Raw genomic sequence first — 18,312 nt, 5'->3', positions numbered from 1 at the left:
TTTGAACCCTGGTGGGAAGGAGATGAAAAGACCTTATGGGACCATCAGGTATCACTTCTGACACTTCATTTCTGTGCTATTTTTCATGTTTTCTGGGGAGAAGGTGCAGAAGAGGATGAGATTTAGAATCAAAAGAGAGAGAAACACAGTTTTTTTCAAGGATGTAGGATATGGAGTGCATATGTGTGTGGGAGGGGGGATGAATTTCTAAATGTTCTTTAAGTAATTTGAATCCTCATCCTCTTTTTGTGATGGCAAAGAAAATGGTTGCCTCTCTTGCTGATGGGAAAAACTGATATATTTTATTTTATTTTTTAAATATTTTATTTATTTATCTTTAGAGGGGAAGGAAAGGAGAGAGGAAGAGAAACTTCAATGTATGGTTGCTTCTCCTGCATCCCCTGCTGGGAACTGGCCTGCAACCCAGGCATGTGCCCTGACTGGGAATCGAACGCCCGAGCTCAATCCACTGAGCTACGCCAGCCAGGGCATATATTTTAAATACAGTGTTAGAGGAGAGCTCTATAGACATGTTAGACTACCAGAAAGACAAACAAGTGGCTCCTACAGTGTTTAAGCTTGAAATAGCCCTGGAGGCAAAAATGACAAAACGGAAACTCTCCTACTTCAGGCCCATCATGAGAAGGCAGGGTTTTTTGGCGGGGGTGGGACTAATGCTGGGAAGAATAGAAGGCAGTAGGAAAAGAGAAAGACCAAATTTGAGATGGACTGACTTTATAAAAGAAGCCACAGGCATGAGCCTGTCAGAGCTGAGCAGGGCTATTGACAGGGCACTGTGGATGTCCCTCATTCACAGGATCGCCAGGGGTTGAAGTTGACTTAAAGGCATGTAATGTACCCACGTTCTTGCCCCACGTCCCTTTCTAATAGAGTCCCTTTCTAAAAATAGCTAACAGGGACTGGCAAGCTGAAAAAGGAGTTCCTTCATCTGGATTTTTGTTGATCTCACAAATAAGTGCCTACTATGTACCTTCAGAGAGCTATAGAGGAAAGGACTGTAACATGTAACCCCTACCTCAGAGTTTATCATGTAAAAACAAATGTCTGGTCTTTCTTAGTGTTTTCCTGTGGCATTGTGTTTTCAGAGATGCTCAGTGTTAGATTTCTGCACATTAATAGCCTTAGAGAATACGGATCTAGAATACATTATAGTCATTTGTCTTGGCCTTGTTCGTGCGCTGAGTTCATCATTGTTTTATTTTCAGCACAGCTCCTATTTCCCCTCTTTCTGTGGAGTTATTAATAGTAATAAGAGCTTCCCAGCTTCAGTCAGCAGTGTGCCTGGGAGGGTTGTTTAAAAGAGGTAGGAGGGTTTCATCACCCAAGTAATTTGTATGCCAGGGACACTACTCCATAGACCATGTTCTTTGGAGCTGACGTGGTTCCTAAGGGGGCCGGCATGGAGGGCTGAAGCACGGCAACCAGGACACACAGGGAGGAACTGGAGTCCAGAACTGAAACCCTCCTCCCCACCCCGGACCTCGGGGCTGGACAGGTGCTGAGGGTGGGCCAGGTGGAGGCACCAGCTGGCAGTGGGAAGAAAGAACAAGGCAGGCAGGCAGACCACAGCACCTAAGTAGTCATGGGGCAACCCTGGAAGAGGGCTGAACACAGAGAGCTGACAGCAAGGCATACAGAGAATGATTAAGTGCAGTGGTTAGCAAGAGCAGCTTTTGAAAGCAACCCATGTTCAAGCAAATGTGGTGTGTACATACATTGGAATGTAATTCTGCCTTTAAGAGGGAAGGAAATCTTCCCTATACTACAACATTGATGCATCTTGAGCATATGCGAAGCAAAATGTACCCATCACAAAAACCTAAGTACTATGTGACTCCCCTTATCTGAGGTTTCTAGATTAGTCAGATTCATAAAAACAGAAAGAATAATGATTGGCAGGGACTGGNCAAGAGCAGCTTTTGAAAGCAACCCATGTTCAAGCAAATGTGGTGTGTACATACATTGGAATGTAATTCTGCCTTTAAGAGGGAAGGAAATCTTCCCTATACTACAACATTGATGCATCTTGAGCATATGCGAAGCAAAATGTACCCATCACAAAAACCTAAGTACTATGTGACTCCCCTTATCTGAGGTTTCTAGATTAGTCAGATTCTTTCAAAAACAGAAAGAATAATGATTGGCAGGGACTGGGGGAAGGGGAGATGGGGTGTTGTTTAATGCATACAGAGTTTAAGTTTTGCAAGATGGCAAAGTTCTGGAGATTGGTTGCGCAACAATGTGAATGCATTTAACATTACCAATCTGTACACTTGAAAAAGGGTACTATGGTCAATTTTACATTATGTGTATCTTGCCTCAGTTAAAATTTTTAAAAATCAGAGGTATTCTCAAAGAAGAAAGAAAGACAGCTTTGAGGACAGGCTCTCTGAGTTCTGATTCTGGCCCAGACAATGAGTAGGTGGGTGCCTTTGGGTAAATCAGGTAACTTCTCAGGGCTTTGGCTTCTTTTTTTTTCTGTTCTGGGAGTGACAATAATGGTACCTAGACCACAGGATTGTAGTGAGGATTAAATAAGATACTATATGGCAAGCCCATGGCACTTAAAAGAACATGACTGTTAGTTTTCACCACGGCTATCAGGAGAATATGTAGCAATTCAAGTATGTAAGCAGGTGATTTGGTTTAGGATGTCTGTGAGCACTTTATAGCTAGGTACCAGGTTCAGACTGAGGGACATGACTTCAGTTCTCAGTGGGATCTGTAAAGAGCAAGGTAGGGACTTAGAGCAAATGTCCGGCAGGAACTGCTGCTGACCCACCACTGCTCCCAGATCCAGTCATCCCCCTGAGACAGCATTGTCAGGTGGCCCAAGGTGGGTGGGAAACACAATCAGAGAGGGGCCTGATGGCAGCTCAGTGAGCCCAGGGGAATTTGTCCCAGTCATTCATATTTATGCTCCTCTAGGGGGAAGGACTCCTGATGTTTCCCTCCCCTTCAGCCAGGTGGTATTGGTCCTACCTTATGAAAGAACTGCAGTTCAGAACGTCATAGGCCTTTTGAATTGAACCACCTTCTTGATTTCCTTCAAAGATGATCAGATTGAAAAACAACCACAGGTCAGGGGGTATCTTCTTTCAGTACTGTGCAGTCTTCACTGCACTGTTATCACCCAACAAATCGGTAAGAGGCAGACACTCTTGTTTCAGGAACCTTTCCGTTTCAGCCATTTCTTCTTGTGTTGTTCTGGAAAACAAGCCCAGCCAAGGACATGACGTGGGAGGCTTTCTTAATGTCATTTCAGCTCAGAGGTGTCCCTTGTTCCAGACTCTGAACATAAGGTGACACTTCAGACTACAGCCTGCTAAGAGAGCAGGCAAGTTCTCCTGAGAGTTATTGGGTTGCTAATCACCCCATTTGCAGAGTGATCCCATTAAATTACCCTGCCGCTCTAATTAAGGGAGCTCAGACAAGAGCCCATATTTAAGAGCTCTCTTTGTCAGTTTCATCCTGGGGTTTAAATAGAATTTTTAATGTTGGGAGAGCAAACTGAGACACTTGCTAATTCTGTTGCATGTACCAGAGGAATGGGAGACTGGTGGGAGGGGGCCTTTCTGGTGAGAGCCGAGTCACTGGTGGGGAAAAAGGGTGGCATTTGCTGGAAGGGGTCACTTAAATTCCCTTCTGGTTTCTAGTAAAGTCCTGCGTGCAATGGATTCGATCACAACTACAGGCTCAGATGTCAGAATGCTCATTTCCATAAACAGGGCCGGAAAATGTAATCACCCCTTGCTGTTTTCAACTTTGGAGTAACTTTTCAGAACACACTCTTTTAATTAACCCTGACTTAGAAGAGTTAAGGTCAGAGTTCCAAATTATACCAAAGCAGCTTGGTATAATTTGATTATAGAAGAAAATCATGAATTTTTAAAATAAAGTTTTTAGTGGCTGTTGCCTTTCTTTGGGGCTTGTATATGTATTTGGGGCTGAGGGCAGCCTTGGTAGGGGGGTTATTTTCAGGGAGACGTCTTGAAGCCCACAGTAATATACCATGCCGGCATTTCCCAGGTCAGGCACACCTGATTGGTGAATGTTTCCTACGCGTGTGGTACCAGTGACACAAGAGCCCTTTCCTTCCTGCCTCACCATAAAGCCACTCGGCTCTCCTTCCCCTGGTGCCAGCTGTGCTCCAGAGAAAAACAGCCTTGGGCGCCTTGATGTGAGCTCAAGTCTGACTTTGGGGAATTTCTGGTCTTCTACTTCTTTTCCGTGACTTCCTTTCTTTCTCTTGAAGAGAGAAATTTGTGCAGCACAGCTTCTGTGTAGTTTCTGATTTTCATTATTCTGGACTCTGCTCGTTCTTCCTTGAGCAATTTTCCTCATAGCAATAACAACACAGTGTTTAAGACACTGGGCTTTGAATCAGAATGACTGGTTCTAACCTTGGTTTACCACTTATCTATCAGCAGTATGACTTTGGGCAAATTATTTTGCTTTCTATCTCTCAGTCTTCCCATCCTTAAAACTGAGATAACACAATTATGCTTACTTCTTAGCCAAGCTATAAGGATCACTTGAGACAATGTAAGTTAGGTGGCATGGTGGAAACCCATTGTAAGTGCTCAAAACATGTGAGTTGTTGATGTTGGGTGTTATTATTTATTTTATTTTATTGTTTATTTTTCTCCTTTGCCTTTTCTTTCCTTTCCCTTCTAATTTTTAGAGTTGTTTGAGAAAAACAGGTGTTTTTTTCCCTCTTAGTTATGTCCCCTCCACATTTCTGTGTTTCTCAGACTGGGACACAGGTGACAATAGGCAGTGGCCAGCAAGAGTTGGGCTGGGCACGATGTGCCCTGCCGCAGGGAGCTGCGGACAACTTGCTTTGTTTCCTTGCTGTTCTTCACTAAGTAGTAGTCCTCAGTGACCTCAGAGTAATGCAGGGGAAACACCTGAATCAAGAAAAGCAAAACCGTCTGCTTGGGAGGGGAGGGTGAGGGACGTCATACTTATTAGCAGTGAACACCATGTCTTTTTTTTCAAGATTAAATGTTTTTTTTAAAGATTTTATTTATTTATCTTTAGAGGGGAAGGGAAGGAGAGAAGGAGAGAAATATCAATGTATGGTTGCTTTCCGTGAGTCCCCTGCTGGGAACTGGCCTGCAACCCAGGCATGTGCCCTGACTGGGAATCAAACCGCAATCCTCTGGTTGACAGGCCCACACTCAATCCACTGAGGGCTAATACACTGAGTTTTGACCACTCTGTGTATCGGAATCTTGGTTTTAATAGTCAGTATCGGAAGAGAGTCTTTAATTGAAGACCTTATAAAATTGACAATAAGATGTAATAGGCGTGACTAACTCATACTCCATAATGAGAATTGTGTATTACTAAATTAAATATTCTCAGACAATGGAACTTGACCCTAAATTTTTCCTCCATAAGACACCAGTGAAAACTTACGTAGAGCCAAGATATAGTTCTCTCCTGGACTTGTTTCTTATTTCTCCACATCCTGAGAATTCTCTCCTCTAAGATATCTGCTTCTATGAATAATTATAGAGAGATTTTAATTTATGTCTGTGCTGTTGCCCAAAGTGAAGTCCCTAAGAACCAAGTCCGTACCCACGGATAAGGAGCTCCACACCTTCAAATGTGCTTGGCAGGATGGTGAGCTGGGACAGTTTGACACAAGAATAGCCACACAGCTCTCTGCTTTCGGCCCCTTCATCACCTCCTTCCATGAATATTCATTGAGCGCCTACAATATGCTGAGTGCTGCTTGGGGAAAAAAAAAGCAGTGTTTAAAAAAGGCGTGAGATCCTTCCTTTTGTGGAGTTTATCTTCCATACCCAGATTTGCTCAGGAGGATGGGTTCTCCTCAGAAGAGCTCGGTCCATGGGTTTGAGTTTGCTATAAACACCTTGGGCAGGAAGAGCCACTTCCCACTGGTGTCTGAGCCTAGCATGTACCCCTAACTGGACAGAAGTCTGCCAAAATAATGGCAACACCTCTAGAGAAGTGGTGGCGATCAGGGGAGCAGTTCAGGTGTTCCTGTCCTATCCCTTCCAGAGGCTTCTTGTGCTCCTAATGATATCAACAGCTCCCTCTGAGCACAATGTGGCGGACCATGTGCTAAGAATTTTGCATTTAATCCATTTGACAACTATTATCATCTTCTCTGTACAGATGAGATTAAGGAACAAATTCAAGCTCAACGGTGGCAAGTGGTGAAACCAGAATTCAACCCAAAACTGACCCCAAAGACCATGTCTTAAAATTTTTAACAAGACCTCTTGAAAAGTCAGAAATTTTACCTTTGTCTCCATCCTCTTTAAATTAAAAATGCTGTTGATTCACACTATTGTTCTAAATATATGGACAAAGAAAGAATGTTTTCTTACTTGATTTTATTATTTTTCTGCTTTGTATAATTGTTAGTATTGTGGTAGTGTATTGTTTTTATTGAAATTGCATAACATTTCAGTCATATTGCAGGTTAAATTAGACATATGTGTTGTAGCTGTAGAATTATTTCTGTAGAATTTTCTGTAGAAAAGAAGCTCTAAGTCCCTAACACCTAAATAGTGAAAGAATTTTTAGAAGGCCACAAGTTTGTAAGTGGGGGACCAAATGTTTAACATGGTATATAAGATGCAGGCCCAACCTTCATTCTGTCTCGATAAGATATTTATCAGGAGAGATGTGGTGACTCATTTAATCTCAAATGCAAATGCTATTCCCCTGGAATTGGACTGGCTATTGCATTAGTCAGGGTTCTCCAGAGAAACAGAACCAACCAGTAGGATATATAAGAGAAGATTTATTATATGATTGGCTCATGTGGTTGTGGAGGCTGAGAGGTCCTAAAGTTCACCATTTTCAGGCTTGAGACTCAAAAATTTGGGGATATAATTCAGCTTGAATCTGAAGGCCTGAGAACCAGGGAAGTGCTGGTGTAAGTCTGGGAGTCCAAAGATCTGAGAACCAGGAGTTCCAGTGTTGAGGGTCGGAAATGATGGACATCCTAACTCAAGAAGCCAGAGAGAGAATTTGCCCTTCCTTCATCTTTTGGTTCAATCTGGCATGGGGGGTGGAGGGATGGCAAGATGCCCACCCACAATAGTGAAGATGAATCTCTCTTTTTTAAAAAGATTTTATTTATTTATTTTTAGAGGGGAAGGGAAGGAGAGAAGGAGAGAATATCAATGTATGGTTGTCTCTCGTGAGTTCCCTGCTGGGAACTGGCCTGCAACCCAGGCATGTGCCCTGACTGGGAATTGAACCGTGATCTGTGGTTCTCAGGCCCTCGCTCAATCCACTGAGCTACACCAGCCAGGGAGGACGAATCTCTTTACTCAGTCTACTGATTCAAATGCTAATCTCTTCTAGAAGTACCCGCACAGATACACCCAGAAACAATGTTTTACCAGTTCTCTGGGCATCCTTTAGCTCAGTCAACCTGACACATAAATTAGCCATCACAACTTTCTAAACACCTTTATAAGTGGAACTCTTGTCCTTTAAACCTAAAGGGCACATTTGCTATCGTGACTTTGAATTAAGTACAAAGTGTATATCCATGGATGTTTATGGCACCTAAAATGGTATCAAACCCAACTGAATTTCTAAAAGTAGAAATAAATACAGAATTTGTGTGCTTATGTTTTACATTAGAGAGGTTAAATAACTTGCGGATCTATTTTTGGACTACTTTGAGTAATTTGCCAGCATTCAGCCTGTGTCAGTTACCCTGGCCCACCCACTGGTTCAATCAAATTAAAGATTTTAACACCAGGCATTTAAAAGGGATGGGGAAAAGAGGTTCATTTGTGTGAAGGCAAAAACCATTTAGTTTCTCTCTTTTAAGAAGAAAGAAAGAATTAGTACCTGTTTCTGTATTTTCCTACTTTCCATTCTAAGTTACCATTGTCCTTGGCAGGCAAGTGATCCTCAAACTGTAATTAATCTACCACATGTATCTAGCTGAATTCCCTGGGGTGCTTGTATTCATGCACCTTCCGGGGAGCCCCTCTAGATCTCCTGACTTAGAATTTCAGAGTTGAGGTTTGTTAAATTGCATTGCTAACAGCCCCCTAAATGACCTTTACAAACTCTAAAGTTTGAGAACCACTGATGGAGACGTTTTTCTTTGGCATTCCTGTGATTGACAGTGGATGTGATGGTAACGGCCTTTTTTATCCAGGAGTTGGTTTTGCTGGACCTTCATTTTTTAGACCCTTGACTTCTTTGGGGTAGATTCATCAGGGTCTATGGAATATTAGTTTGTTATATTGCCTCAGTAAAATGTCACAGACTAGGTGGCTTAGATAACAGAATTTTTTTCACAGTTCTGTAGGCTGGAGCCCAGGAGCAAGGTGTCACAGGATTGGTTTCTGGTGAAATCTCTGTACTCTTCTGTGGTTTTCTCTCTATGCAAGAGTGTGGTTTGTGTCCTAATCTCCCCCTCTTACAAAGACACTAGTCACATTGGATTAGGGCCCATCCATATAACCTCATTTTTACCTGATTTACCTCTTTAAGGGCCCTGTCTCCAAATATGGTCACATTCTAAGGTGCTGGTAGTTAAGACTTCAGCATATGAATTTATTCATTTTTGGAGGGAGGAACAGTTCAGCCCATAACAGTCTAAATGGATCTCAAAACACTGTATAGATAAATGAGAGATGAATACTTCAGATTTCCTACAAAGTTCCTTTACCCACCCCAGCCTCTGTCCAACAGTGGGAAGCCTGCTCCTGATTGGTCTCTTGGTGTCGGTCCTCTAAGGCAGCAGGAATGAAGTAGGAAAACCTTCCTTCCTGCTTTGGAAAGGAAAACCTGCTTTGAATTGGTACTGTTTCTCCTAAACTCCGTATCTATGAATATAGGTGAGTCTAATTACTACTTGCTCAGCTTCTTTAAATGATCACGAATGATGGTTCTTGAAAGTAATGTGAGAAGCCAAAACTCTTCTCATAATGAATATTAAGACGATGCTCTTTGCTCCCCCCTCCTTTTCTATTGCATGACATCTGCACTGATTGTGCAAGAGCAGTGTCAGTGAAAACCGTGTGTGCTAACGAGCGAATTGAGTCGGTAGCACCAAGCCATGCTAGTAGCCCTTATAATTTTACCACTGCATTTGCATTGCAGAAAAAAGTGCCAGTTTCACTTAAAATGGCTTTGATGACATAGTAACAAATTATTAAGTTTACTAAATCCTAACCCTTAAATACACAGCTTTTTAGGATTCTGTTTGACAAAATGGGGAGTACATATAAAGCCCTTCTGTGAGTAAACATTCAGAGGCTGTTTTGAAGAAAAGCACTTCTATGATTAAATTGTCAACCAAACTAGACTCTTGTTTTCATAGAAGATCATTTTAACTTCAAAGAACAAGCAATAGATTACATATGTTTATTCACATTCATGTAGCTGTCAGAGTTGTTTGCAAAACTGAAGTCAGTCTGTTGCTTCAAGGGAAGCAACTGTCAATATTTGTTGCTCATAATAACATTCAAGCTTTCAGGTGAAAATTAGGATTTTGGAAAACTGTATTTGTTACTGTGAGCTTGATAGCTTAGCAACTGTTAAAGATTTTTCAGGTGAGGTTGGTGATTAATAAATGTGATTTAAAAATAGTATGTAATGAAATATGTCAATATTTGGGAAACCTCCATAACTCACTAAAAAACTATTTTCCAAATGACCAATGCAGGATACTATAAAATCATGCATGGGTAAAATATCCACTCAAAGTGCAAGGAAGGCCAACAAATTTTTATGTAACAGAATATAAAAAGTTCATTTAGAAAACTGCCAGTTGTCAAGTTTTGGCAAATTATTAGAGAAGAACATTCACAATCATCTAAAATGATTGTTACAAATACACCTTACTTTTCCAACCAGGTATCTGAATTTTTCTCATTTACTTTAACCAAAAACATGTCACAGCAAAATAGATTACATGCAGAAGCAAATGTAAGGATCTAGCTATCTTCTATTTAAGCTAAACATTAGAACTGCAAAAATTTGAAAAAATGGCATTTCTCACTAATTTTTTTGTTTAGAAATATACATTAAATATATATAAATATGTTATTTAACATGTAATGGGGTTACTATTGCTACTTTAAAATGAATAAGTATATATTTTTATAAATTCTCAGTTCTAAGAATACTTATCATCAGTAATCATCAGAGAAATGCAAATTAAAACCACATAGAGAGATTACCTCACAGCTTTCAGAATGGCTACCATCAATAAATCAACAAACCACAAGTGCTGGCGAAGATGTGGAGAAAAGGGAATCCTAGTGCACTGCTGGTGGGAATGCAGACTGGTGCAGCCACTGTGCAAAACATTTTGGAAATTCTTCAAAAAATTAAAAATGGAACTTCCTTGTGATCCAGAGATTATACTTCTGGAAATTTATCTGAAGAAGCCCAAAACACTAATTTAAGAGAATGTATACATCCCATGTTCATTGAAGCATTATTTACAATTGCCAAGATTTGGGAAGCAGCCCAAGTGTCCATCAGTAGATGAATGGATAATAAAGCTATTCATACAATGGAATGTTACTTGGTCACATAAAACAAAATTTTACCATTTGCAACAGCATAGATGGACCCAGAAGGCTTTATGCTAAGTGAAATGAGTCAGTCAGAGAAAGACAAATACCATATGATTTCACTTATATGTGGAATCTAAGAAACAATATAAATGAACAAATAAACAGAAACAGACTCATAGTTACAGAGAACAGACCGATGGTTATCAGAGAAGAGAGGGATTGGGGGACTGGGTGAAAAAGGTGAAGGGATTGAGAAGTGCAGATTGGTAGTTACAAAACAGTCACAGGGATGTAAATGAACTACAGCATAGGAAATATAGTCAGTAATACTGCTAATAACTATGTATGGTGCTAGTTGGGTATGGAAATATTGGGGGCAACACTTTCTAAAGTATATGATTTATTTAATCACTATGCTGTATACCTGGACGTTATACAAAATAATATTGAATTGCAAAAAAAAATTTAATTTTAAATAAAAATATTCTCAGTTTTAATTTCTATTAGTGAATATCAGTGGATATAACCTACACAAACAAAAACTCTTTGGTAGCCCCAGTAGTTTTTAAGAGGGTAATGGGATCCTGGGACTAAACAATCTGAGGACTACTGAGTTAAGGAAGACATTTTTGCTGGGTACACTGTAGTCATTAAATGAGTTAAATTTGATTCACACTACACTTAGAGTGAAATATATTCACTGTCTGAATGCTAAATATAGTGAGCTTGATTTTTGCTTTTTTCTCGTGGGAGAAATGCATTAGTGAGACTCTGTACCAATTTATTGTCATGTATAGATTAATACCTGTTTTATCTTTCCTAATTCCATATAAAATTAGATAATCATGAGCAAACTGGAAACTAAAACCCTGTATAAGAACTTACGTTTTTGAAAGATTCATTTTAATATAATGAAAATGCATTTAAATTAGCAGGGATTGAAATCCACCCTGTAGAAGGACCCTTGGGATCCTTGTCACCCATGCTCTTCCATTTGGCCTCTATTTTGTCATTTTCCAATTTATAGAGCATTTGTTTCTTTCCTTCTTTCCTCCTTCCCTCTTTTTTTATTTATTTCTCCATCTTTCCCCTTGTCTTATTATAGCTAGAAGTATTTCCTTATGTGTGCAGTTTTTGGTTTCTGCCTGTGTCCTCTAAGAAGGATGCTGAATCGCTAAATACGAGCAAGGCATTGACAAAGTGGAGGTGCCTCTCTGCTTTCTCAGCTCCAGGATTTAAACAGTCTTCCATTCAGCATGTAAAATTCAACATCGAAGTTCATGCTATGCTACTATTATTAGATTGCTACAGGCCGTGAAAAAAGATTAGGGGAGAGGATTTTAACTTAAAATTTATACCTTCTAGAAGAAATGATGTCAAAATAAGGTCCATTATTATACTATGCTCTTCATAGATTTCTTTCTCATTTTTCCCCTAGTCCAAGAGTCATTCCCGAGTTGGCCTGAAAGCAAGTGTGAAGCAAAAGGTATGTTTTTCCCCCCTCTGTTTTCTTCCCTTAAAAAGTAATTATTTGATGGATGCTTTTATTTTTTCCTGAAGAGAGTGACTTGTTTTAGAAGGCAAGGATACACCCAGGAACAAGGTATTTTGAGGTCTTTATTTACTTTGCCTTCATAACTGTAACACTGAAGTTGGAGAGAGATCCTTGTATTGAAACGGAATGAGAGACATTCTGGAAACCTAGTGACAGAATCTGAGGACTTCCCATGGCTCACAACCAATTCCGAGAGCAAGGTCAAGGACCTCCTCTTCCACATTTGGCTCTTTTATTTTCTAAGCCCTTCACAGTGGAGGCATTCATTTCTATCTCAGTTCCTAATTTTTACTGATCTTTATTCTCTCAGCACTGGCTATGGAGAATAACTGGCACCTATGACCTGTGGTGAAACAGCCGCAACATGAGCTTTGTGAGTCAGAGAGAGTTGGTTTCAATTCCTGGTTCTGTCATTTTACTAGACATGTGACCTTGGACATATTTGTATGAAGAAAGTGATGATACCTACCAGTACAGTTTATTTTAGAAATAAAATAAAATAGTAGATGTGAAACACTTACATACTAGTACCTAGCACAAATAGGCACTAAATTTTTAAATTCTATAATATTTCACTGATACAAAACAATGGAAAAATTCAAAAATGTTAATCCTCAGTCACACACATGCATAATTACATTTGTTGATTTATTTATTAACTAAATTTTCTCCATTATCCCTAGCACATAGTTTCTAACCAATGTGTAAGTACTCCATTTCGGCAGGGGCACCATTATCTCCTTGGCAGTTAATTTTATTTTGGATCACTGAAATTGTAAACTTTTAAAAATATATTTATTCACATAGGATATTCTATACTTTCTTGCCACTGTTCCCATTTCTGCCCTGGTAACTACCTAGACTCGGCGTGCGACATTCTCTCCCACACATGGAAGCATTCCATGGGTTGGGAAAGCGATAGCTTTCCCCCAAATTCTTCTATTTGGTACATTATTAGTATCACAGTTTTTAAAATTGTACCTCATATGATATATTTCTTAGACCCCCATGAAACAGATTGCTTGCCTTTGGGTCTTTTTCCATTATCCAATATCATTTGCAAACATCCAGGTAACATTTTCACTTTCCTATTGAAGAAGTACACACTGAAGAAGTCTCAAAGGGCCAACGGGGTAGATAGACAGGGGGCGCCTTCCTCTACCCATCAGTTGTCTACTTAAGTCATAAGCCTGTGCTGACCTTGTCACCATCGGTGTTTTTGGAGGTATTTCTCAAAAGGATCTCCCTCTCTTGGACTGGTAAACTAAATGGGGGTGATCCATGAAGGGAGGGAAAAAGATATATCAGCTCTTCCCAGTCTTGTACACTGCAACTTCCTCTCAATTCATGTTCAGGAAATTAGAAGTTATGACGCTTAAAAACTTATGTTGGTATGAAATGATCAGTATTCACAGTGGTTAAGTACACATTAAAATTGTAACAATATGTATTAATTTAGCAAAATGCCTTGACAGGGACAAATATTTTTAATGTTCTTATGTAGTCCATATTAAAATGCTAACTTATTATTTTTTCCAGTATAAGTTTAAAGGCACACAACATAGCACCTTGATTTACATTTATTATACAATTATTACCACAATAGGTTCAGTTAACATCCATCTTTTCATATAGATACAATAAAAAGAAAAGAAAAAAGGTAAAAAGAATTTTTCCTTGTGACGAGAACTCTTAGGATTTAATCTCTTAACAACTTTCCCATATATCATACATCAGATTAGCTATAGTCATCATGCTGCACATTACAACCCTAGTACTTATTTATTTTAGAATTGAATGTGTGTGCCTCTTGATCATATTCCTTCAGTTGCAATCTGAAATTTCAAAATCTTAACCCTCAAAGAGACAGGTGGAGGAGAGTAATAGGGGAATAATGGGGGCAACTGTAATTGAACAACAATAATAAAAAGAGCCCTGGCTGGTATAGCTGGTATAGTGGATTGGACACCAGCCTGCAAACCAAAAGGTCTCTGGTGGGATTCCCAAGTCAGGGCACATGCCTGGGTTGCAGGACAGGTCCCCAGTGGGGGGCATGTGAAAGGCAACCACACATTGATGTTTCTCTCCCTCTCTTTCTCCCTCCCCTTCCCTCTCTTTAAAAGTAAATAAATAAAATCTTTTTTAAAAAGATTTTATTTATTTATCCTTAGAGGGGAAGGGAAGGAGAGAAGGAGAGAAATATCAATGTATGGTTGCCTCTTGTGAGTCCCCTGCTGGGAACTGGCCTGCAACCCAAGCACGTGCCCTGACTGGGAATCGAACCACGATTGCGTGGTTCGTAGGCCTGTGTTCAATCCACTGAGCTACACCAGCCAGGGTGTAAATAAATAAAATCTTAAAAAATGAAAATGGGATTTATGTTTTTTAAAAAAGAAAAAAATCCTCAAATAGACACACACACATTTCAATTATGTTAATTTCTGCTGCTACATAGGACAATTCTATAAATAGACTTATTAGAATTTGGAGAAGTTCATGATAAACAACTGTTCTTCTAATGTGGATGTTTAAACTGTTTAAAGTGCTTACCTAACCTGTCAGGATAATGGACATATTAATTCTGGATACCATTCTTGCTGTCAATTATTAGGGAAAAAACACTTCAAGAATGCAAAGCATCCAAGAGGTATTTAAGAAGATTAAAAGAGGTAACATCCATGAAATTTCTAAGGCTAGTGCCCAAGTAGATAGTGGCTATTTTTATTGGAGAAATATCATATTAGTTGAAAAGAAGGTGCAATAAGAGCTAACACTGATGTGGCAAACAGTGTGCTCCAGGTTCAGTTATGAGCACTTAATAATCATCACCTTACTTCATACTTTCAACAGCCTTCTGAGGTTGGTGTTCCTGTACTACTTTAGTCTGTCAAGACAATGAGTTCACACCAATAATTTCAACAGAGAGACTATGGTATAAAGAATTCTTAACAGGTTATAAAGTTGTTAACTAGGTAATGGAAAGAATAAAAAGAGTAAGATGGGGTGGTGGTAAACCCAGGATTACTAAAACTTCTTAGATACTTACAGCAATGGTTCCACAGAGTTGAAATTCAGACCTCTGAGCAGAGGGTACTGGCCAGCACCCTATGAGGCTGATTTTACAAGTATTGGGGAAAAAACTGCAAACTGGATTCAGTGGATCTGCAGGAAGGCGAGATTTGCTGCAAAGATGAAGCTCAGAGGCTGTGCACAAGAAGTAGTTCCAGTTACTTCTTCCTCTTCTAGCTCCGCAGCCCCTCTATCGCCCCCCACTAGCAGAGCTAACCAGAAGTCAGCTGACTAAGCAGGAATGTTTTGCAGTGTCCCAACCCTAACACCCCAAAGCTGGTTACAGAAAAATGGGTTTGTAGGTGAGAGGCAATAATTTAATTGGTACAATTAATAGCTCTATTTTGTAGGCGAGGAAACTGAGGAACAGATGTGTTAAGCTATATTTGCCTAGTGCTTTGGTATGAATATTTCCTCCAAATTCAAATCCTAACTCCTTTAGGTGATACCAGTGTGGGGATCCTGTTAGCTCACTGAGAAGAGGGCCTTAGGAAAGAGGGCATTACAGACAGATTCAGAGGGTTAGCCTTGGACTAGCTGCTGTTGCCTAGTGCTCCCTTGGTTGCACATCTCAGGGGAGCTTTAGAGTTTAGAAAAGTGAAAACGTGCACCTGAGAGGAAGAAAGGCATGGGCACACTCCAGAGAGATCCTGCTGGATTAATGCTCTTACAAAAGAGATCCCACAGAGCTTCCTAGAGCCTCCCACCGTGTAAGGGCAATATGAAGACACAGTGAGAAGTCTGCAACCCTCACCTCAACATGCTGACACCCTGATCTTGGGCTTCTAGTCTCCAGAACTGTGAGAAATACATTTTTGTTGTGTATAAGCCACTCAGTCTGTGGTATTTTGTTATACGTTTCCCCCCAACCCCATTCTCAGTTTCACTTTGCATAGTTTCAGTTACTTTGGTCAATTGTGAACCAAAAATATTACATGGAAAGTTTCAGAAATAAGTATATATATTTTAAATTGCACACTATTCTAAGCAGTGTGATGAAGTCTCGCACTGTCCAGCTCTGACCTGCCCAGGGTGCGAATCATCCCTTTTTTCCAGCATGTTCACACTGTATATGTTCCACACCTGTTAGCCACTTCATGGCCATCTTGGTTTTCAAATCAGCTGCTTGTGCTCAAGTAACCTTACTTTTACTTAATAATGGCACCGAAGTGCAAGAGTAACGATGCTGGTAAATTGCATATGCCAAAGAGAAGCTGTAAAGTGCTTCCTTTAAGTGAAAAGGTGAACTCAAGAAGATATATTTATTACAGGGTATTGTAACAATAGTTCTATTTTTACTATTGGTGATGTTAATCTTTTATGGTGCCTAATTTATAAATTAAACTCTACCACAGATGTACATGTACAGGAAAAAACATGCTATATGTAGGGCTCAGTACCGTCTGGGGTTTCAGGCCTCCACTGGGGGGTCTTGAGACATACTCCCTGCAGATAAGGCAGTGGGGTCTGTAGTAGCTAGAGCAGTCCTGGACACTCATATAGGAAGAGGCAGAATTTAAACCTAAATAACCTGGCTTCCAAGTTAAAAACTATTAACCTCTTGAACAAGTGACCATAAGCAAAAACACTTCTCTAAGCCTTACTTTTAAAATCTGCAAAATAAGGAAGATACTGTATTTTGCCATGTAAAATGCACACCCACATTTTTGGGCTATAATCTTTCAGGGGAAAAATCTTTTATTTTAATTTTTAAATTCAATTTATTATTTATTTATAATTAGAAACTTTTTTGTAGTATTATAAAGAAATTTTAGCATTTATTTTTGAACATATGNCTGGCTTCCAAGTTAAAAACTATTAACCTCTTGAACAAGTGACCATAAGCAAAAACACTTCTCTAAGCCTTACTTTTAAAATCTGCAAAATAAGGAAGATACTGTATTTTGCCATGTAAAATGCACACCCACATTTTTGGGCTATAATCTTTCAGGGGAAAAATCTTTTATTTTAATTTTTAAATTCAATTTATTATTTATTTATAATTAGAAACTTTTTTGTATTATAAAGAAATTTTAGCATTTACTTTTGAACATATGGTACAAGAAATTTTATGTAACAAATAATTACAAAACACAAGAACAGGTACAAGGTGTATCAGCTACTACCCATGTATAATGCATATCCATATTTTTCCTGAAAAATTTGGGGGAAAAGTGAGCATTATACATGGCAAAATATGTTAATTCCTAACTTGCTGGATTGTCCAAGGACTAAATAAACAGTATAAATGATGTGCCTATTGTATTTCCCAGCATCTAATAACTTCTTAATAAATACTAGCTTTTACTAAATGTGACATTTTTTCTTGTTTTGAGCGTAGAAACTTCGTTTTGGCTCAGTGACTCTGTGTTTTGAAAGGATGGTCTTTGCCTTGGGGTGATTCCGTCTCCAGTGGGCTGTTTAGTTGATTCGCCTCTCTCTAGCCTAGCATATTTAAATGTTTGTACTGCAAAGTGAACAGTAGAGAGAATTTTATGCTGGAGTTTGATCAATGGAGGCTTTATTAATTATGTCCTTAAAATTAGAATTTATCAGGAACTGCATCACAGCATTAAGTTAGTCTTTCACTTCAGATTTTAAGTGGTGGGGAAATCATTGAACATATTCATTCATTCTTTAACACAACAATTATTTATTGGGTACTTAATTATACCAGGCACTATGTGAGGCCTCAGGGGTGATATACACAGACATATGGACCAAGCCCTGGAGACTGCTTCTTGCAGTCTAGCCGGGAACGCGATGCAACAACTCAGCTGCTCGTTCTCCCTCAGTTCTCTTCATCCTTGACAGGTTTGCATATTTTTTATTACATAGATATAATGCTATCTTGTGGGTAAAATTTCTATTTGGCCTACTATGGAGTCAACCAATATTCAAGGGGGATCATATAGTGAGGGAGAGGGGATATGTAAGAGAATGACCACTTCTCCTGAAGGATGAAGTCATTAATTAACTTGGGAAGAGGCAAGATTCAGACCAGACACAGGGAGTAAGTAAGAGAGGCTGAGAGGCAGCACTCCTGGAAAGCTCCTGGGCCCAGGGAGGTCAAAGGTATTTGTGTGCAGGGATGTAAGAGTTAAGGGCTCCAGGCTGGATGTGGTG

The 18,312-nt window shown here is 39.5% G+C and overlaps 1 protein-coding gene across 2 annotated transcripts in view; it reads left to right on the top strand.

Moving 5' to 3' along the window:
* Positions 1 to 18,312, top strand: part of LOC118990412 (ras-GEF domain-containing family member 1B-A) — a 397,813-nt gene that overhangs the window by 109,637 nt on the left and 269,864 nt on the right. For both annotated transcript variants that reach the window (XM_037051043.1, XM_037051042.1), the window contains exon 2: positions 12,001 to 12,048. In XM_037051043.1, coding sequence (XP_036906938.1) covers positions 12,001 to 12,048 — 48 coding nt within the window. The remainder of the gene's footprint in view (positions 1 to 12,000; positions 12,049 to 18,312) is intronic.

Source organism: Sturnira hondurensis, unplaced genomic scaffold, assembly GCF_014824575.4.
Source record: "Sturnira hondurensis isolate 20B ecotype Veracruz unplaced genomic scaffold, ASM1482457v3 Scaffold0007036, whole genome shotgun sequence".
NCBI classification, from domain to species: Eukaryota; Metazoa; Chordata; class Mammalia; order Chiroptera; family Phyllostomidae; genus Sturnira; species Sturnira hondurensis.
Note: the sequence above shows the minus strand (reverse complement) of the source record. Positions and strands in the feature narration are given on the sequence as shown.